At 37.7% G+C, this 22,444-nt stretch overlaps 1 protein-coding gene across 2 annotated transcripts in view; it reads right to left on the bottom strand.

Moving 5' to 3' along the window:
- Window positions 1-22,413, bottom strand: part of Pds5a (PDS5 cohesin associated factor A) — a 115,112-nt gene extending 92,699 nt beyond the window's left edge. For both annotated transcript variants that reach the window (XM_010625121.3, XM_010625120.3), the window contains exon 1: window positions 22,210-22,413. In XM_010625121.3, coding sequence (XP_010623423.1) covers window positions 22,210-22,347 — 138 coding nt within the window. In that variant the 5' untranslated portion in view covers window positions 22,348-22,413. The remainder of the gene's footprint in view (window positions 1-22,209) is intronic.
- Window positions 22,414-22,444: the final 31 nt, after the last annotated feature.

Consider the following 22,444-nt stretch of genomic DNA (forward strand, 5'->3'; position numbering starts at 1 on the left):
AAAAAAAGAATACTAATTGCTGGGCTGGGGATTTAGCTCAGTGGCACAGCGCCTGGTAAGCTCGAGGTCCAGAGTTTGATTCTCAGTACAAAAACAACAACAACAAAAACCCCCAAAAACAAAAACAACCTGTCAATTAACCAAATCTGATAATGGCAACTGCATAAATAATATATTGAGATAAAGTGGCCAGATACAAACAAAGAGCAAAAAGGACTAAAAGGGAAAGGTGGAAACTTTTAAGTGTGCCAGATAGGTTTACATCATGATGGTGGTGACAGTGTCAAGACTGAATACATGTGTCAAAATTTGTTAAACTATTATGTCCTTTCAGGAATTCTCTGACTCCAAATGGGTGAGTGTCCTACAATCCAATTCAGTTGAAATTAACTATCTGGAGTTAATGTAGACTTCATGCCTTTGCTTAAAAGGCAAAGTTCTTCATAAGATCTTGTCTACTTCAGACCTCAGCCACAAGTCTTTGGAGATCCCTCTACTTTTGACAGACCAACTGTAATTTGAGGTCTTTTTATAACTCCCTCAGGTTAAAAAATGTACCACAAAGTCAGTGAAAGAACTGTATCTATAATCATTTTATGATATAGAATGAATGTTATCACTTTAGAAATTGCAAAGCTTTGATGTTCTGTGTCAGGTAGATAATTATATCAAATAGTATTTTAAAATATTTTCATTTTGTTGTATTTTAATTATACCAAAATAAAGCAATTTTTTAAAAAGTCACTGCCTTAGGGGCAAGAACATAAACTAAAAGAGCACTAGAGTTCTCACTGTTAAAAATTAAGTTTTTTGCACATCCACATAAAAAATAAGAATGCTCATTTGCTGTTAATTGGAATATACAATACAAACCACTGGTGTTGTTAAGCAAGAGCTCTGCATACCCAATAACAATTCCATCTATGTCTGTGCCCTCAAGCAGCTTGTACATGTATAACTGAATACTGAGACAAGGGTGATCACAACAATGTTCTCTATAAATGCCAAAAAACTACAAAGAATGTCCGAGAAAAAAACTGGGTAAAGTTGTACAATGGAGTTCCATACAATAAAAATAATTTTAAAAGATAAAAGTTCACAAAGCTGAAACATAATATTGAAAAAGACACAATACAATGAATATAGTATAATTCTATTCACACACAATTTTTAAAAACTAAAAACTTTCTCTTGTTTAGTACACAGACAATGAAACTGCAATTAAGCCTTAAAATCTATGTACTTAATTGGTGATTCACTCATTAAATGAATGGCCAGCCAACATCAAACTTAATGGTGCAAGACTGGACATTTTCCTCTTAAGATTGGGAGCAAGACAAGATTCTGCACTCACCACTTTTAGGCTAGAAAAAGTATCAAGAGGAAAAACTAAGAGAAAAGGAAAAAAATGGAAACAAAGTCTTTCTAAGTAGGGTGGAGGGGGGAGTCTATGGAAATGGGGAAAAAATAAGAACCAAGATATGTCATGTAAGGTACAAGATCCCATGATGAATGAAACTGTATTGTATATCTAAAATGTATCAAAATATTTTTTAAAAATAATAAAAAATATTCAGATTGGAAAAAAAGGTAAAATTATCTTTATTGATAGATGACATTTTGCATATAAACAATAAGAAATTCAGCAAAAATTATTAACCAAGTAAATAATTTTAGCTCAGTTGTAGTGCACAAGATCAATATACAAAAACTGTACTTCTACAGTTTTGGCATGACAATCTGAAAGAGATATTTAGAAAATAATTTTACTAAAATATATTTTTTAAAACCTTCAGAAGCACTAAAATCTTGGAAGATTTAGTGTTAAGATGGTAATACTCTTAAAATCTACAAATTCAATGTAATCTTCATCAGAATCTGAGCTGATTTCTTTGCAGAAATTGAAAAGCTGAGTCTAAAACTCACATGGAATTGCAAGAAACTCAAAATGGCCAAAACAATTCTCAGGAAAACAAAGTAGGAGGTTTCATCTTTCCTCATTTCAAAACTTACTACAAAGCAATAGTAATTAAACTGGTATGCTATGCTGGGGAATTAGCTCAGTGGTTCTGCTACCTGCCTTGCAAGTGCAATGAACCAAGTTCGATCCCCGGTACCAACAAAAACAAAAACAAAAAAAACCTTTCAAACTGGTTTGCTACAAGGCCAGATATATGTTTAATATAATAGAATTGAAAATCTAGTAATGCCTTACACATCAACAGAAAATGGTTTTAATAAGTGTGTCAAGACAACAGGGAAAGAATAGCCTTTTCGACAAATGATATGGAGAAAACTGGATATCCAGAGGTAAAAGACTGAAATTAGGTCCCCTACAAAAATATACAAAAACTGGAGATGTGGGTCAATGGCACCACGCCTGCCTGCAAAGTGCAAGGTCCTGAGTTTGAACCCTGGTACTACACAAAAAAAAGTATATATACAGATGTTGGAAAAGGGTTCATAAATCTTTGTGACCTTGGTTTAGGCAATGGTTTTTTAGCTGTGATATGAAAAGTATAAGCCACAAAAGAAACTAGATTTTTATCAATCAAGTGAAAAGAACTGAATGGGAAAAATTTAGCAAATTGTATTATCTAATAAGAGGCTTATATCCAGAATATATAAACAACTCTTACAACTCAATAAAAAAAAATGAAAAAATCCAATTAAAAATGGGCAACAATACAAATAGACACTTTTCCAAGGGAGACAAATGAATGGCTAATAAACACATAAAAAATATTCCCAACATCATTATTCATCTAGAAAAAGCAAGTTGAAATCTCAAGATGCCACTTCCCACTCACAAAGTTAAGAATCAAAAGGTCAAACACAAAGGTTGACAATATAAATTAGAAGCCTTATACAGACCACAGGTGATAAACATAGAGTTGCCACATGACCCAGCAATTCTTTTTTTGAGACAAGGTCTTGCTATATACATATACATACATATATATATATATATAGTTCAAGATGGCTTTGAACTTACTCTGTAAGCCCAGACTGACCTCAAAATCATGGTGATACCCCTGCCTCGTTATAGGTATGTGCCACCACATCCAGCTAGCAATTCTACTCTTACAGGCAAAAGAAAAGGAAATATGTCTAGTAGAACCTGGTACATGAATATTTACAGCTGCATTTAGTATCCAAAATGTGAAATCAACTCAAATTTTTATCAATGGAGAAATGAATAAATAAAATACAGTGCTCTTCTGCTATAGTGAAATACTTGGCCATAAAAAAAGTAATAAAGTGGGCCGGGGATTTAGCTCAGTGGTCCTAGTGCCTGCCTGTCAAGCCCAAGGACCTGCGTTCAATCCCTGGGTGGTAAGGGGATAGAAACTATAAAATAAATAAACTTTGAAAAAAATAAATCTTGAAAACATTAACTAAATAAAATAAGCCAGGGGCCAGGGATTTATCTCAGTAGTTCCATCGTCCAGTCGCCTGCTACACAACTGCAAGGTCCCAAGTTAGATCCCCAGTAACAACATCAACAACAAAAAAGCCTCTCTCTCTCTCCCTCCCCCCACCTTTCTTTCTTTCCTACCAGGGATTGAGCTTGGGTCCTTGCGCTTGTGAGGCAGGCAGTGGAACTACTGAGCTAAATCCCAGGCCCTGGAGGTTTCTTTTTGAGGTGACGAAACTGTCTAAAATTGACTGTGGAAATGATAATATTTATGTATAAATATATTAAAAATGACTACATGGTGTACACCTGTAACACTAGCACTTTAGGGGCTGAGGCAGAAGGGATCGCCAGCCTAAGCTACATAAAGAGACCCTGTTTCAACAAAAATAAAGGGGGCGGGGGATTTAGTTCAGTGGTTCTGCAGCCTGCCTGGCAGGCACAAGGTCCCAGTTCATCCCTGGTACCAAAACAAAACAACAAAAATAAAGATTGAAGAAGGAACTTTACTTATTGCTGGGCATGGTGGTGTATGCCTGTAACCTCAGCACTTGGGAAGCTGAGGCAGAAGGATCACTGTGAATTTGAGACCAATCTGGGCTACACAGTGAGTTCCAAGTCAGTCTCACTACATAAGTTAGACCCTGTCTCAAAAAAAAATAAATGAATACCTAAAAAATTAAAAAATAAATAAAATAAAATAAAGGGCCGAGGATTTAGCTCAGTGGTGCTGCAGCATACCTCCTAAGTGCAAGGTCCTGAGTTTGATCCCTGGTACCAAAACAAAAACAAAAACACTCAAAGTAACCAAAACAGAATAAAATGACTGTATACTTTCAATGGATGAATCATATAGTATGTAAATTATAAAGCCTTTTTTTTTTATAAAATAAAATTTAGCAGGGCATGGTGGCACACAACTGTAATCTCAGCATTTAGGAGGCTGAGGCAGGAGGATCACCATGAATTGAGGCCAGCCTGAACTACACGGTGAGACCCTGTCTCAAAAATCCAAAGAAACAAAACAAAACAAAACAAAATGCTAGATGAATAAGGATAAACTGAAGCAATCTAACGTGTAATTTTTATTAAAATATTTTAAATATTAAAGTCCTTTGAAGGTCATGAGAAAGGTTAAATTAACCAAATCACATTCTATAAGCCACCTTCAAGTATAATAGGAATAACACTGTCCTAGACAAGGTAAACAAGAAAAATCTAACCAAGCTAAACATGACCCTATGTAACCAATAGAAACTAACTTTCAGAGCCTATATCACTCATCCCAATGAGTCCTTTTTAAACCTCCCAGGGCTTGGAACTGAACATAGGCCGTACACACAGCAGACAATCTAGCCTTAGCACACTCTCATGTTCTGGGAAAAACCAGAACAGAAACTGTTACCTAGGGAAACTAAGGGAGATTGCAAAATCTCAAAGGCAAGGAAGGCAGCATGAATTCCTTTTATAAAGTGAAAAGCGCAAGGGACTTATCAGCACTGTGACTAAAAAATTAAGGCCTAGGTTTAAAAAACAGTAACAGGGACTGGGGAATTAGCTCAGTGGGACCACACCTGCCTCACAAGCACAAGTTCAATCCTCGGTAGTCCCTCCCCCCAAAAGCTTGTAATGTAGAATATAGAATATAAATAAAGAGCAGGACGAAGAGGTTGTGGGGATAGAGAAGGTGAGAAAGGGAGGGAAGGAAGGTGAATATAATTGTTTTCTACAAAAGAAAAAAGTAAAGTCTGGGGAAGAGATTTTATACAGGTCATACTGTTGCTTAGTAGTAACTCTGGGATTTAGACATAAACCTTCAGATTCTAAATTGAGTTCCCAAACTAATTACAATTTGCAATCCACTCTAGATCAAAGACCCAATTAATATCCTAGCTTTATAGTTCCTCATTCATAGTATGACTATATGCCTCAATGCCTCAACTTATAGAATGACTGAGTTCATACCTGTGACACTGCATTAATTACTAAAAATAGCTCTCATTAATTTATCTCATCAATGTTTTCATCATTATCCTGCTTCAGTTTTTTTGTTTGTTTTTTGGTATGGGGATTGAACTTGGGACCTTACACCTGCGAGGCAGATGGCAGCACCACTGAGCTAAATCCCTGGCCATATCCTGCTTCAGTTGTATCTGGAGCCTCCTCACTTAGAATCTTTCATTTCCAGTATCCCTTAGGTATAGAATTTCCTTTTTCTACCTCCCAACTCCTCTTCTCTTTCCTGGTCTTCACTGCATCTACTTTTCTGCCTTCCATATGAATTCTAAATATATTATATAGCTGCTTCCTCTTGCCTTAAATGCCCATTGGCTTGCTCTGTAGCCATTTTAATCATACTCTAACAATACAACACTTACCACCACTCTGGATATTGGTTATTCTTTATTTTCAATCTCTAATTCTGAGTGATTTCGACTGGCTTAATCTCCCACCCAGCAAAAGAGCTGTGTGTGGAGTATATAATCATTCTGCCCAAATGTCTGAAATTAACTCCCTCTTTACAACACAGAAGGACAAAGTTAAATTATGAATTTATTCAGGCCATGGGTATAAATTGTTTCTCCTCTTAGTGGATAAGTGACCCAAATAAATTACTTAGCCTCTTGTGGTTGTAAAATAAACACCAAAAATATAATCCTTTTTTTTTTTTTGGTACTGGGGATCAAACTCAGGTCCTTGTGCTTGCGAGGCAGGTGCCAGAACCACTGAGCTAAAATCCCTGGTCCCCAAAAATATAATTTTATAAAGATTGAGACATATAATTTTATAAAGATCGAGATGTTAACAAATAAACAACAAAAAGTGCCTAATCTACTCTCTAGTACATGAGCATTTTATGAATAAAATTTAGCACACTTCACCAATACTAAAGCTCAGATTTCACATTACTGCAATTGAAATGTATCTCAAAAATCAATGGTCTTGGCCCAGGGATTTAACTCAGTGGTGCCACTGCCTGCTTTGCAAGCACAAAGTCCTGAGTTCAATCCCGAGTACCAAAAAAGAAAAGAAAAAAAAGAAACTGATATTACACTAAGTGACAACCAGAAGTAAACACAAGAAAACTGGTGTTGGGTGCTGGAGATTTAGCTCAGTGATGCTGCCACCTGCCTCACAAACACAAGGTCCCAAGTTCAATCCCAGGCACCCAAAAAATTAAAAAACAACAACAACAAAAAAACACTGCTGCTTGCACTTGTATAAACTTTACTTTGAAATCCCTGTGTTGATGATGTCTGATACTATCTAGAAAGCATTCACCAAATTATGCAGCATTAAGTGTTACTGACTTGGAAGAATATCTCAGGAACAATAGTGGAGATTTTAAGGAAAGTCTGCATCATTAACACTTTCCTGTTTGCTGATTTTCTGAGATAGGGTTTCTTTACACAATGTAGTACAGGCTGGCCTTGAAGTTGCAGTGATCCTCCTACCCAAGCCTCCCAATTACAGGTATATACCACCACGCCTGGTTTTGCATCATGAACACTTTTGATGATAACACTGTGAAAGACACAAACATCAATAACTAAGGAAAAAAAGGGTCTAACTCTGTTTGTTTTTTTGTGGTACTGGGGATCAAACTCAGGTCCTTGCGCTTGCAAGGCAGACCACCGAACCGCTGAGCTAAATACCCAGCCAAGGGTCTAACTCTGAATGAGAACACTTTTAAGAATAAACCAATTATTTTATTTTCCTTCACATATTTAAAATAATGATATGAAAATTTTTTATTAAAAGTTATCTACAGGGCCAGGGATTTAGCTCAGTGGTGCTGCCACCTGCCTCACAAGTGCAAAGACCCGAGTTCAATCCCCAGTACCAAAAGAAAAAAAAAAGGTATTTACAGGAGTTCTTTTGACAGGTAAAAATAATTTCCAAGTATTAAAAATCATCACAAGGGCCAGTGGTTTACTTAGTGGTTCTGCCTGCCTTGCAAGCACAAGGACCCCTCATCACACAATCATCACACAATATTAATCATCACACAATATTAACTGACAACCATTTTTTGGCAATCACCTCAAGCTCTTGGAATGCTTTGGTCTGCATCAGTGATGGAGAACCATCTGGCACTTTCAATGATAACAAACAGCCTGCTGGGGCACATGTCACAGATTCGCCATCAGTGGTCTGCCCTACCTAATTCAGTAATCGCCATCTTAGTAGTACAGTGGAATGGCTTACTGTTAGAGTATCAGTGGATGGACAATTTCCTGAAAGACTGAACTTTTATTTTTATAGGATGCCATATATGCTCTGAACTAGAGACCAGGTAAGTAAGCCACTTAGCATAAGTCTGGAAAGAGGAGGGTGGAAATCACTGTGTCCCCTTCCACTACTAGGCCTAATATCTTAAACAAAGAAAAGTACTGTTTCCATCCCTAAAACGTTTAGATAGATTACAGGTTTTAGTTTTCATAGGACACAATGGTAGAAGAAATAATGGTTCTACAAACCGAAACTGAGATTGTCACTCAATCATTCTGGCTTGTTTACGGCCTTTCAGCTATAGCTGGAAAAGGATTTTATTGTAATGGCTGAGTTGGATGATCCCAATTACTTCATGCTGGTATGAAATAAGGGCAGGAGGGACTATGTCTGGAACTCAGCATATAGTCTAGGCATTGTTTCTCAAATCACTAGTGATAAAAAACCAGTGAGGTTTCTTAAAATTTTCAACACGTATATAAAGTACAAAATAATGCACATAGCAGGGAAACTGTCAATTTCAGCAGGGAAACCTGTCAATTCAGAATTTTACATACTCATTAAAGAAATGTTAAAAGGAAGTTCTACAGGCTGAGGGGATGGTATCAGGTGGAATATATCATGCTTCGGAAAGGATGAAAAACATAAATGCTATGTGTAGTGGCGTATATCTGTAACTCCAGCACTTGGGAGGCTGAGGCAGAAGGAATGCTGCCTGAAAGCTGGCTTCAAGGCCAGCTTGAACTACAAGACCCTGTCTCAAAAAAAAGCATAAGAAAAAATTACTATATGTATAAATATGTAAGGCTTTTCTCCAGAAATTTATTTAAAACACACATTACTGTTTAAATTTGGGATTTGCCAGGTATAGTGGCATATACCTATAGCCCCAACTATAGGAGGCTGAAGCAGAAGAATCACCATGAATTTGATGCTAGTCTGGGCTACACAGTGAGTTCAGGGCCAGTTTGAACTACAAAGCGAGATCCTGTCTTTAATAAGTGAATGACTGAATGAATAAATATGGGATTTATAATTTATATAATTCATAGAAAATATAGTATAAAGGTCAGGGGCAGGAATATCAACTCATACTGGCAGAAGTTTTTTACATTTTACATAAAATCACACAAAAATAAGTCTAAGACTTTACACTCTTAGGGTCAAGATATGTATTGTAATCCCTAGTGCAAAACAGATGAAGACAAATACACACAAGTAAAGAGGTATGCCTACAAAGCCAACAGACAATTAAAATAAAATTCTAAAGAAAAAAAGCAAATTAAAAGGCAAACTAGGGGAAAGGGATTTAGCTCAGTGGCACTGCACCTCCATTTTAAGTGCAAGGTCCTGAGTTAGATCCCTGGTACCACACACACACACACACACACGCACGCACACAAAAGGGCAAAATAGAATAAAAAATAAAATGAACAGAAAAATTTCAAATAACTCAAGTCCTTGTGCTTGCAAGGCAGGCAGCAGAACCACTGAGCTAAGTCCCCAGCCCTCAATATATTTTAAAGACATGCGTAGGTTAAAAGTGCGGAAAAACTTTCAATGGACAGAAACATAAAAGGGGAACAGCTTAAATTATGAAGAACATTTTATCAAAGGTCAATTTATAAGAAAGGTCTAACAATCATACTATGTACGTGCCTAATAAAAGTTTCAAAATATAACAAAAATTCACAGAATTAAAGGGGAAAACTGATAATTACACAATTACAGTTTGAAGCTTTATCACTTCCTCTCAGGAAAAGAAATTAAAAAAGCAGTAAAGATAACAATCTCAGTCTCCTGACCTAAATGACACTAACTGAACACAACACTACAACCCAAAACAGCAAAATACATATTATCTTCAGGTGTAAAAGGTGTGTTTCACAAGACAACATGTGCTGGTACAAAACACCAAATGTTAACAGATTCACAAGATAGGAATCTCAACACAGTATATTTTCTGGCCACAGTGAAATTAAATTACAGGTCATTAGTCAAATAGTTACAAATATTCCAAGTATTTGGAATTTATATCATGCTTCTTGATAACTGATAAGTCAAAGAAGAAATCACAAAATGAAAAATGTTTCAAACTAAATGGTAATGAAAATACCCTAAAAATAGTGAGGCATAAGATAGTACTTCAAAAGAAATAAATATGTAGCTTTAAAAAGTAGGGAGATCTTTTTCAAATGGAAGGGGAAAGAAGAGATGGGGGGGAGACAGGGAAGGACGGGAATGAAAAAAAGAATTAAAAAAAAAAGAGCTAGAGCTTTTGCAAATGGGAAGGGACCAAGAGTTGGAAGGAGCAGAGAGGACTGGGATGGGTAGGATCAAAAAGATATTAAAATGTGTTACCAACTTCCCATGATAAATGTAATCATTGTGTACTGCGAAAATGCAATAAAAAAAAATTAAAAAAAAAAAAAGCTATGTCAAAAAAGAAAAGAAGGAGCTGGGGATTTAGCTTAGTGGTTCTGCCGCCTGCCTCACAAGCACAAGGTCCAGAGTTCGATCCCCAGTACCTCCCACAAAAAAAAAAAAAAAAAAAAAAGCTATGTCAGCACAGTGATTCTCCACCCATGGGTGATTTTTGCCCCTTTGGAGACATCTGACAATGTCTGGAAACACTTTTATTTGTTACAACTAAGGGATAGAGGTCTGCTATTATTAACCAATGGGGATAAGGCATCTCTCCAAAGAATTAAATGGTCTAAAATGTCAACAGCACTACAGTAGAGAAACCCTGTTAGAAAACTCTTAGTAGTATTTAAAAAGAAATAACAAAGAACAGAAAATGAAATAGAAAACAAGCAACAGAAAAACTTAAAACCAAAAGTTAGACCCCCTTGCTAAACATTAAAAAGACAATAAGGAATGCAAGAGGGGAATTACCACTACAGATTGTATAGACCAAAGGCGTCCAACTTTTGGGCCTGCCTGGCGTGATGGCTGAGTGATTGTGTCAACTTGAGAAGTTTGAAGAGGCTTAGCTAAATCCACTCAGCAATTCCACAGCCTAGGGTGTAGGAGATCTACCAAGGGCAGCTGCTCAGTTGCCTAGATTTTCTGAGGGAGAAATGAGGAAGGATGCTACCGCTTCTGTTCCTTTGGAGAAGCTCCCCTCTTTGCCTTGGATGTCATCTCCCGCCTTGCAGTACAGACTCTCTCTTCCGGCTTGGATCCTTCAGCCTTCCTTTTCGCACAGACTCTTCAGTCTTCTATTGCAGACCCATCAGCTTCCTGATACAGACTCTTGAGCTTCCAACCTTTGACTAAATCCTTCGGTCTCCAGATCCTATGAATTCTCCCTCATTCAGCTCTACCAATTCTGTAAATTCTTATATATCTTGTGCTATATCTGCTTCGCTAATAAACACTGACTGATACAGCTGGTTTGCACTGAGTAAAGAAGACTGTGTTGGGCCACAAATGAAATATATAATATACAGTAGTTAACATATATAAGTAACAAAACTTCCTTTTATAAGTATTTTAAGTCATTAAAGTTTTATGAAATAACACAGCTAGCTCCAAATAACTGGACAGGGATTTAGCTCAGTGATTCTGTCGCCAGCTTCATAAGCGCAAGGACCCGAGTTCAATCCCCAGTAGCAAACAACAACAACAATAATAAAAAAAGAAGAAAAAAATCAAATAATAACAAATGCTGGTGAGTCTGTGTGGGAAAGGACCATTCTACATTGTTGGTGGGAATGTAAACTAGTACAACCACTATGGAGATTTCACCAAAAAAACTAAAAACAGAAATTACATTCAAACATACTATTCCACTTCTAGGTTATCTTCCCAATTATCTTCCCGAAACAGTTAAAGATATCATATTATAGTGATACATCCACACCCAAGATTATAGCAATAAAACTCATAATAACTATAACCCATCCCCCTTACAAGGGTTGAATTCAGGACCTTGTGCTTAGGAGGCAGACAAGGTGCCACTGAGCTAAATCCCTAGCCCATAATAACTAAATCTTGAAAGTTACTTGATTATCCATCAACAGATGAATGGATAAACAAAACATAGTATTTATATACAAGGGAGTACCACTCTGCCATAATGAAGAATAAACCTGAGATACCTGTAGGAAAATGGATGCACCTTAAGAATGTTAAGTGAAATAAATCAGACACAAAAGCTTAAATATTGCACTATTTCTCTTGTATTAGAAACTCAAAATATAAATGGATTATAGAAAATAAAAAATATTAGAAAACAGACAGAACTTTTGCAAAAAGGAATTAAGGCGGGCTGGGGATTTAGCTCAATGGTTCTACCACCTACATGGAGCGCAAGGGCCCCAACAAAACAAACCAAACCAAACCCTAGCTGGGTGTGGTGGCACAAGCCTGTAATCCCAGCACTCTAGAGGCTGAGGCACTAGGATCACTGTGACTTGAGACCAGCCTGGGCTACATAGTGAGTTCCAGGTCAGTCTCAACTACATAGTGAGACCCTGTCTCCAAAAAAACAAAAACAAAAACAAAAACAAAAAAAAAAGCAAACCATTAAGGATTGTATATTTCAGAGAAAATGAAAAGGGTCAACAACAAATATAAATATAGAGAGCCTGGCATATGTCTGTAATCCCAGGATTTGGGAGGCTGAGGCAGAAGGATTGCCATGTTTTTAAAAAGGTGTGGTGGTGGCATGACTGTAATCCTAGCACTTGGGAAGCTGAGGCAGGATTCCTGTGAGTTTCAGGTCAGTCTGAACTACATAGTGAGACCTTATCACCAAACGAAAAAAAAAGACTTATCCAAACCTGGGAAAGAATGTACAAGGTGAAAAATACCTTATACTGGGCTGGGGATTTAGCTCAGTGGTTCTGCTGTCTACCTCTCAAGCGCTAGGACCCGAGTTCGATCCCTGGTACCAAAAAACAAAACAAAACAAAACAAAATACCTTATAATACCACAAAGCAAAGTGCCCAAAGACTCACAGACAGTCAAAAGGAGACTATGTGTTTGAAAAGGACATCAGACCAGAATATACATTTGAGACAATTTAAATCTTAAAAGGAATGACAGAAATATAATGCAGTAAATGAACAATCCATGAGTAATTTTTTTTTGTGGTACCAGGAATCGAACTCGGGACCTTGCACTTTTGAGGCAGGCAGCAGAACCACTGAGCTAAATATCCCCAGCCCCCATTAGTAGTATTTTTTAAATGGGAGAAGGCAGGATCTTCTTCATACAAAAATGGCAGTCAGGCCAGGGATTTAGCTTAGTGGCACCACACCTGCCTCACATGAGCAAGATCCTGAGTCCAATGTCCAGTACCAAAAAGAAAAGAATGGTGGCAGTCAATTTATGTAAAGCCAAGTTAGATTTTTTTCTAAAAAAAGCAACATTTATAAACAAGTGATGCTAAAATACTTAAGAAAAAATTGTTCTGAAACAAGTTATTCTCACAAATTATCATCTCAAACACTACTTATTAACTGCAGAGGGGAAATTTATCTTCCTAAGGAAGAGAATTGACCAAATGTAACCAAGTAATCAAACTTAGAATAATCAACAGAACAAAACAACATGCGCCCCCCCAATAAGATACAGCAAGTACCGAACACTATTTATTTATTTATGGTAAGAGATTGAACTCAGGACCTTGTGCTTGCAAGGCAGGCACAGTGCCACTGAGCTAAATCCCCGGGCCCCAGAATACTATTTAATATGCTTGCCAAAAAAAGTTTAATTGAGTCTAAGCATGTGGCAATAAGACAAAACCAGAATACAGAATATATAAGATACATGACATGAAAGCCTCAATTGCCCCCCAAAAGTGGAAGGATTACTTAAATTAAGACACTGACAATAAGGGGGGGGGATGACAATGACAAATACACAGATATGACTGAAAAAAGTGTTTTAATTTTTAAAATTTAGAATATTCACCATATTTTTTCATCACTATTCACATGTGAACCTTGCCTCCCCCCAGTTTTTCGAGACAAGGTCTTGCTACATAGTTCAGGTTGGCCTTGAATTCACTATGTAGCCCAGAGTGGCTTCGAACTGAAAGTGATCCTCCAGCCTCAGCCTCCTGAGTGCTGGGATCATAGGAGTGTGTCATTAAGTTCAGCTTAGAACTTGGGTAAAGGAGCAAAACTTTTAAGACCATAATTTTCCCCTAAACCAGCATATTAAAAAGAATTCTTACAGGGCTAGGTATTTAGCTCAGTGGCACCATGCCTGCCTCACAAGGGAAATGTCCTAAATTCAATCCCTGGTACCCACCCCAAAATAATTCTTACATAAACTTTGCACAATGTATACAAGTATCAAACATCACACAGGGCTGGGGACATAGTGTGGTTATATAGCACTTGCCTGTTATGTACAAGGGCCTGGATGCTTAGCACAGGAGCTGATCAGCCTAGGGAACTGGAAAGACTCCTCAAAACAAAACCCACAAAAAGAAAACAAACAAAAGTTTCCTTCACATTTCTCTTAGGTTTTAAATTTTACAATTCTATATGCTGGGCATGTGACGGCACATCTCTGTAATCCCAGCACTCAGGAGGCAAGGCAGGAGGATCACCAAGAGTTTGGAGGACGGCCTGCACTCCATAATGAGTTCAAAGCCAGTCTGAACTACACAGCAAGACCCTCCCTCAAAAAAACAAAATAAATAAATACCTAACTAAAATAAAATACACTTTACAAATCTGGCCACATTGGCTGCAAACTTTTTGAAAAGTATCAAATTTATAATGACAGCTATGCACGGTGGCGCATGCCTGTAATGCCAGCACTTGAGAGGCAGAAGCAGGAGGATCACTGAGACTTTGAGGTCAGCCTGAACTACATAGTGAGACCCTGTCTTTAAAAAAAAAAATTTTTTTTTAACTACAAAGCATACTACAAAGTATAACTACAAAGTATAAAGGTAATTAGTATATTCTGACTTGTCATGAGAATGTCACCGGCAGCTTAAGATGGCCACAGATTCTTTCCTTCTTCCACTGAAAGGTAAGATGGGGCTATGGAGGATATATACCTCAGTGGCAGTGCACATGTCTACCTTGTGCAAGACCCTAAGATTTTTTTTTTTTTAATTCTCTTGGTTTTTTGAGCCAGCGTCTTGCTTTGTAGTTAGTTCAGGCTGGCCTCGAATTGCTGCCTCAGCCTTCTGAGTGCTGGGATTACAGAAATGCACCACTATACCCAGCTAAGACCCTAAGTTTGACCCCTAGCCCTGAGAGAAAAGAAATGGTAGTATTAATTTTTTTCTCCCCCTGAATGTAGGGTAGGCTATGATATGACTACTTTAACCAACAGAGTAAGGGAGAAGTAACACTGCCAGTTCTAAATTTAGTAATGGCAACTTCCTCAATGGTTTGAAGCTGAGTCCAAATACTCTGCTATAGAGCTACCACTACATTATTGACATGGAAAAGGGGCCAGCTGAGTATAGCCTCAATTGTTGTCACCAGTGTTTAAGTGTAGCCATTACAAATCCTCTAGACTAGGCATGTCTAATCCTTGCCCCTTGGGTTGCATGGGACAGGTAGTAATGTGGCCCTACAATGACCCTAACTTAACATTATGTGATTTTTAGATAGTTTTCATGACTCGATTGTGTGGTGCCAGAGCACAAACTGTATAACCAACAATGGAAAGCTGTGTAGGGGAGTGCATCAGTGCAATCAGTGTATGAACTGCACTAGCCAGACAGCAGTTGAATCGAAGCCCATACATATCAGAAGTTACATGCACTTGTGGGACTTATGAGTAAAACGTAGTGATTATTGATGATCTTTCAACTTATCTACATGCATGAATGTTTATGAAGGCTTTTACTGTTATTAAGCAGACATTTAAGTTTTCTTAATTATTAAACTTGGGCTTATGTCATTTCCTAACCAATTTAATAAGTTACTCTACTAGCATCCATGGTATAAGAAGAACAAAGATGTATCAAATAGGCCAGGGATTTAACTCAGTGGTTCTACCACCTGCCTCGAAAATGCAAGGTCCCGAGTTTGATCCCCTGTACCAAACAAAACAAAACAAAACAAAAAAACCCCCACAAAAGATGTATCAAATAGTTTCTGCTCATGATGTTTTAATTACATATTTTCTGATACCAGAAAATTAAATGGTTGCTTATTTATTTTTTAACCTCAAAACAGAATACCCAATAAAAATTATGGATGAAGAGTACTCAACAAAAAATGGACAGATGGTACTTTTTTTTTTGCTGAGACAAAATGAGGCAGTATGATTAGCTGGGAATGGTGCAACACATCTGTAATTGCAGGAGGCTGAGGTAGGAAAATCCCTGGGAGTTCAAGGCCAGCCTGGGCTACATAGCAAGTTCAAAGCCAGTCTGTACTATGTAAGAGCCTGTCTTAAGAAAGCAAAACTAAAATAAATAAGACACTATGCTTAATTTGCAGGGAAATCATATCTATTTTTAATGATCATATGCAGCCCAATTCCATGCATACCTAGGGAATGCTTCAGAAAGACAAAATAGCAGAACTAAAAAACACATGTCATCCTAAAAAAATTTTCTTAAAATATTACATCTCACCCGGCCTGATGGTGCACACCTATAATGCCAGCATTTAGGAGGCTGAAGTAAGAGGACTGGAACTGCAAGCTGGTCTGGGCAATTTGGCAACTTGGTAACATCTTGAACAATAAAAAAGAACTAGCTGGATACAAAGTCAACACTCAAAAATCAATAGCCGCTGGGGATTTAGGTCACTGGTACTATGCCTGCTTCCCAAGCACAAGGTCCTGAGTTTGATCCTTGTACCAAAACAAAAGAAAACAACAGCATTCCTGTAAATGAATAACACATTCACTAAGAGGAATTAGGGAAACAACCCCTTTCACAATACCATCAAAAAAAGAAATACCTAGGAAATCAATGTAAACCAAATGTAAATACCTAGGAAATCAATGAAGTAAAAGACCTCTACATTGAAAACTGGGGTACTCTGAAAAAGGAGATGGAAGAGGATGTCAGAAAATGGAAAAATATCCCTTGTTCTTGGGCAGGAAAAACTAATATGGTGAAAATGGCCACACTTCCAAAATTGCTACACATAGTTAATGCAATCCTGATCAAAATTCCAGTATCATAACTCACAGAATTAGAAAAATAATCCTAAAATGCATTTGGAACCTGAAAAGACCTAGAATAAAAAAGGCAATTCTGGGCAACAAAGGCAAGGCAGGAGTATCATAATCCCTGACTTGAAATGGTATGACAAAGTTACTGTGATTAAAAACAGCATGGTACTGGCAAAACTAAAAAAAACAAAACAAACGAAGAACCCCCACCAGACCTGAGGATCAATGGAACAGATTGGAAAATGCAAAAACTCCAGACATATTCAGCCACCTTTTTTTCTTTTTTTTTTTTCTTTCTTTTTTTTGGTACTGGGGATCAAACTCGGGTTCGTGCTCTTGCAAGGCAGGTGAGTAACCACTGAGCTAAATCCCCTGCCCAGCCACCTTATCTTTGACAAAGGAGCCAAACATCTTCACTGGAAGAAAGCCTCTTTAATAAATGGTGCTGGAAAAGCTGGCTTTCCACATGCAGAAGATTAAAACTACATCCACATCTTCCACCATGCACTAAAACTAAAATCAAGTGGATCAAAGATACAACTATTAAACAGGGCCAGGAATTTAGCTCAGTGGCACTGTGCCTGCCTGGCAAGCACAAGGTCCTGAGTTCGATCTCCAGTACTGCAAAAAAGAAAAAAGAAACAACAACAACAACAAAAAACCCAAAACTAAAAATTACAACTTTTATTGAACCAGACATTAATGCATTAGTTTCTCAAAAACAAGCTAAAATGTTCCATTAGTATTATCTTTATGCTGCTCTCTTTTGAAACACTGTAATAAAAATATACTTGAATGAAAAGATTTGTTCTTTTTTCCTTTTTCCCCCAGCATCAGGAATTGAACTCAGGACCTTGCGCTTGCCAGGCAGGCAAAGCACCAGAGCTAAATCCCTGGCCTCTAAAAAGTTTTGTTGTTATTATATATACACACACACACACACACACACACACACACACACACACACACACACACACACACAGTGGGGTTTGAGGGAGGATGCATATTAGGGATTGAACCTAGGGTTTCTGCACTAAACTACATTCCCACATTCTTTTTTGTTTTATTTTGACACAGGGTCTTTTTTTTTTTTTTTTGGTACCTGGGATCAAACTCAGGACCTTGAGCTTGTTAAGGCAGGTGGCAGCACCACTGAGCTAAATCCCCCGCCCAGCAGAGGATATTGATAAATCACTTAAGTTGCCCAAGCTGGGCTAGAACTTGTGATCCTCCTACCTCAGCCTCCCAGAGCACCAGGATTATAACTATGTACTACCATGCCTTCTTTTATGTTATACTATACTATTTTATAAGTAACCCAAGACAATTCCTCTTCGTTCAATATAGCCTGTGTAAGCTGAAAGGCTGGACACTCAAACTCCACACCAACCTAATCACCAATTGAATAGCACCCACAAAGAGCAGATGCAAGCTAAACCATGTCTGAATTCATGACCCAAAAAATGAGAGGTAAGAAACATTGCTGGCTGGGGATGTAGTTCAGCAGTACAGTAGTTGCCTAGCAAGCTTGAGGTCCCAAGTTTAATTCCTGATACCAAAGAAAGAAAAACAAAAAAAGCAAACATTGTTCAAAATAGATAAAAGTATCCAATGAGGGATGAATGAAGAAACAAAATGGTATATACATACAATGGAATATTAGTCTTAGAAAGGAACTTCTGATACATGCTACAATATGGATGAACCTTGAAGACATTATGCTAAGTGAAATAAGCCAGTCACAAGAAGGGGAAAAAAAAAGGTATAGAATTTCACGTACATGTCTCATGATGTCACTTATATGGCAGAGAGAAAAAATTCAGCGAAAGTAGAATGGTGGTTCTTGAGGCAGGTTGAAGATGAGACTGGGGAATTAGTGCATAATCCAGTTTCCACTGAGAAGATGAAAAAGTTCTGGAGATAGATTGGTGGTGATGGTTACATAACAATGTGAATGTAATTAATGTCAGAGTTGGGAGGCTGAGTTCAAGGTGGAGGTAAACTACACTATGAGACTGTGTCAAACAAACAAAAACAACAAACAAACATAAACAAACAAAAAAGAATTAAATGACAATGAGCCTAGAGGGAAGTGTATGAGAGGTATGCTGCTCCATTTAATTTTTAAAAGTTCTTAGTACAGCCAAGAATGGTGGTGCAGCCTGTAATCCCAGTACTTGGGAGGCTGAGGCAGGAGGATCACCGTGAAGTCAAAGCTAGTCTAGGTCACATAGTAAGTTCAAGGTCAGCCTGAACTACCTAGTGAGACCATCTGAAAAAAAAAAAAATTTAGAAGCATTTGCATTAATACAAATGTTAAAGTATTTGAACAGATTTTTTTAGACTTGAAATTACATAATTACTTGTAAAATTATGCTACATGATAGTCAGGGATAAATAAAATCATTTATGGAAGTAAAAAAATATTTTCTGCAGTCCTTTTGGAAGGAAGGTAAAGTATTTGTGGGCTTCTTACTCCTCGTCTTTCCATCTCCAACCTAGATTTGATGAGAAATAGGAAATATCCCACCTTAAACCAAGCCCACCATATCCTAATTCCTACTAAACTTTCAAACAGGCCAGATTACACCTCCCAAAGTAGCAAAAGAAAAAATATGTGGCACATTCAGAAGTGCTTGATCTAGAATACAGCTAACTATAGGTAGAAGCCCTTAACAGAACTGGTACAACTGTTCATGTTTTATTGTCATTGTCTGTGGTGCTGGGGAATCAAACCCAAAGCCTCTTGTGTGCTAAGCAAGCATTCTGCCACTCAGTGACACCACACCCCCAGGCCTGAAAGGCCTGGCCAGGAGGAAAACTGCTCACATCATGGAGGCCAGGAAGCAGAAAACAAAGCCAGGAGCCAGGGAAGGGAACAAATCCTTCCAGGTCACAACCCCAGTAACCCAACTCTAACCAGGTCCCGCCTGACAGCACATTCACCTGAACTCATTAACAGAGAGGATCCAATCACCTTTTAAAAACCCCACCTCTGAACACAAAAAAGGCTTTTGGGGAGAAACGGGGATTTAGTTCAGTGCTTCCACCACCTGCCTGGCAAGCACAAAGTCCTGAGTTTGATCCCCAGTTCCAAAAAAAAACAAACAAACAAAGAAACAAAAAAAAAAACCACAAAAACAAAAAACAAAAAAGGCTTTTGGGAGACAATGTAGATCTGAACAATAACAATCTCTAAACTACTTTTTAGTTCTAAATCCTAAATATTTATTTCATTATCTCTGGGGTGCAACCCTAGTAAAAGTTCCACTTGCAATTCAAAATGTTTTCAAATTATCTTTCAGTTTCAAATATAAAAATATATCAAGATCGGCATGGTGGCTCACACCTGTAATCCCAGCACAGGAGGCAGGAGGACTGGCATGAGTTGGAGGACAGCCTAAACTATATATCAAGACACTGTCTCAAAAAAACAAAAACATCCTGAGGGCCCTGGCTGGCAGAGCAGATGCCATTTCTTCATGGGCCCTCTCCTGACACCCCCAAATTGAATGTGGTACCCCCTATCGCCACTCTGTCACTGTGACTTCCTCCTGTCGTACATAATACATGTTCACTTATTTGCCTCAAAAAACAAAAACAGAAACAAAACATCAGAAATATCAAGTTCCAGAGAAGGATAGGCAAGAGTCTAGCAAAAGCCTGTGATCCTAACCACTCAGGAGGCTGAAGCAGGAGGATCACAAGTTTAAGGCTAGGGTAGGGAACTTAGCAAGATTTTGTCTCAAAAACTACAAAGGGGAGAACAAACCTGAAAACAAAACTGTGAATAGCTAAGGATTGTAATTTAGTGGTAGAGCACCACTGGATCTGGATCTGGGAGTGTGTGTGAGGGGCGTAAAAAATGTTTAAATATTATTAAAAATCTATGTTAAAAAAAGGACTAAGCATGTGGCTCAGTAGAAGAATGCATGCTTAGCACACAGTCCTGGCACCACACACACACACACACACACACACCCTCACATTACCAATGATACAGTAATATTTTAACTTAGTAGTGATTTCTAAATGCTATACAATCAAAACATACAGAAAAGGTAATATGCAATCAAAAGGAATATGCAATCAAAAGAACAGTGAAATTTTGGCAGTAGGACATTCAAATCAGTTAAATATCAGTTTTAATTTTCAAAGAGAACTCACAACAGATGTCTAACCTAATGCTCAACCTAGACTGTTATATGTCAATTTATAGTTAATAGTACTTCTGATACTCAACCCACTGCCAAGTGGTACATGTATATGTAGTCATAACTCCACTTTTCACATATTATTTATTCACTACTAGAATTCAAGATTTCAATATTCTTAGCTTGAAAACTTACATATTAAAGCTCTATTAAGTTCCTTATTTAATAGCTTTATATTTCACATTTTTTAGATTCTCAAAGCAATATTACTTTAAAGAGCATTCATTAAGTACCACAACTCATATATAATCTTTAATATCAAGATTTGTTTTAGGCTGGGGATGTACTCACCCTGGGTTAAAACCCAGCACAACAAAACAAACAGAAAAACCCTGTTTTAATGAAACAGTCTTATTCTTTCCAAAAAAGCAATAAACTGCAAAATCTAATTAATTTTGGAAAGTATAGGAATACTTTAAAACACAACATTGTATATATATACATTAGTCACCATGTTAAATACTAAAAGCAAAGGTGTAAAAATCAGTTCCTAAAAATACGTTTATTTCATCAATCTATCCAAAGCAGAAGCACTGCTATCTTCCTTGCTTGCTTCACCTCCCACCAAGTCTGATTCTAACTCTAAAACACTTCAATCATTCCTCCTCTCTATTCCCACTGCTACAACAGGCCTACTTAGCTGGATTCAACGTCTCTGGTACTTTACCTACCCAAACTGTGTGTCTCTGGTATTGCCTCCAACATCCCCTGGAAGTCAAAGGTGCCCTGATTAGGAACCGTTGCTTCAAGATCATCCCACAATAAGAATGGTGCTCTTTTGGAAGGCTCTGACCACCATCTGTGCGCACGCAAAGGAAAATAAAAAACTCACCAACTTACACCCTTCCCCCGTAGGTCCACCATACTTAGGTTTAACTAAGTCGAGGCCTTATGAAAACAGTTGCAGTGCTCTTTCTCAAACCTGAATTTATTTAATCATCTTATTTTAGGCCTGGATTTTGAAAAATCAGTACCTCCTGTCAAAGTTTAACCACACGGTATACATAAATAAGCTTCTGGATTTAAGAAAAACGCAACAACTTAAAAAAATTGCAAATAGCCTAATTTAAGGTTGCAATCTACTTGAAACAGTATTCCCATTAAACAGGATATTAACTAAAAAATGAAATACTTTTTAGAAGTGACAGGAGGAAAAAAACAAGTATCACAGAAGAAAGCACCTGAAAGACCTCCAGGAGGAACCATGTGTCCAGACGCTTACTGACCTTCAGTCGTTTGATCATTTCGTCGGTGGTGATCTTGTCGGTGATCTCCTTCACTCCGGGAGGGTAAGCAATCTTCCCATCGGCACTCACGACGCCACAGAGGGCAGTGGCAGGCTTGGGCTGCGCGGAGAAGTCCATCCTGGGGGACAACTTTTCTTTCACAGTCCTCTACCGGCCTCTATCGGTCAGAAAACCAAAGTTCAGCGAGAAAGGGGCGACTTTGTAACCTTTTTTT

This window comes from Fukomys damarensis, unplaced genomic scaffold, assembly GCF_012274545.1.
Source record: "Fukomys damarensis isolate Sample0158 unplaced genomic scaffold, DMR_v1.0_HiC HiC_scaffold_35, whole genome shotgun sequence".
Taxonomy (NCBI): domain Eukaryota; kingdom Metazoa; phylum Chordata; class Mammalia; order Rodentia; family Bathyergidae; genus Fukomys; species Fukomys damarensis.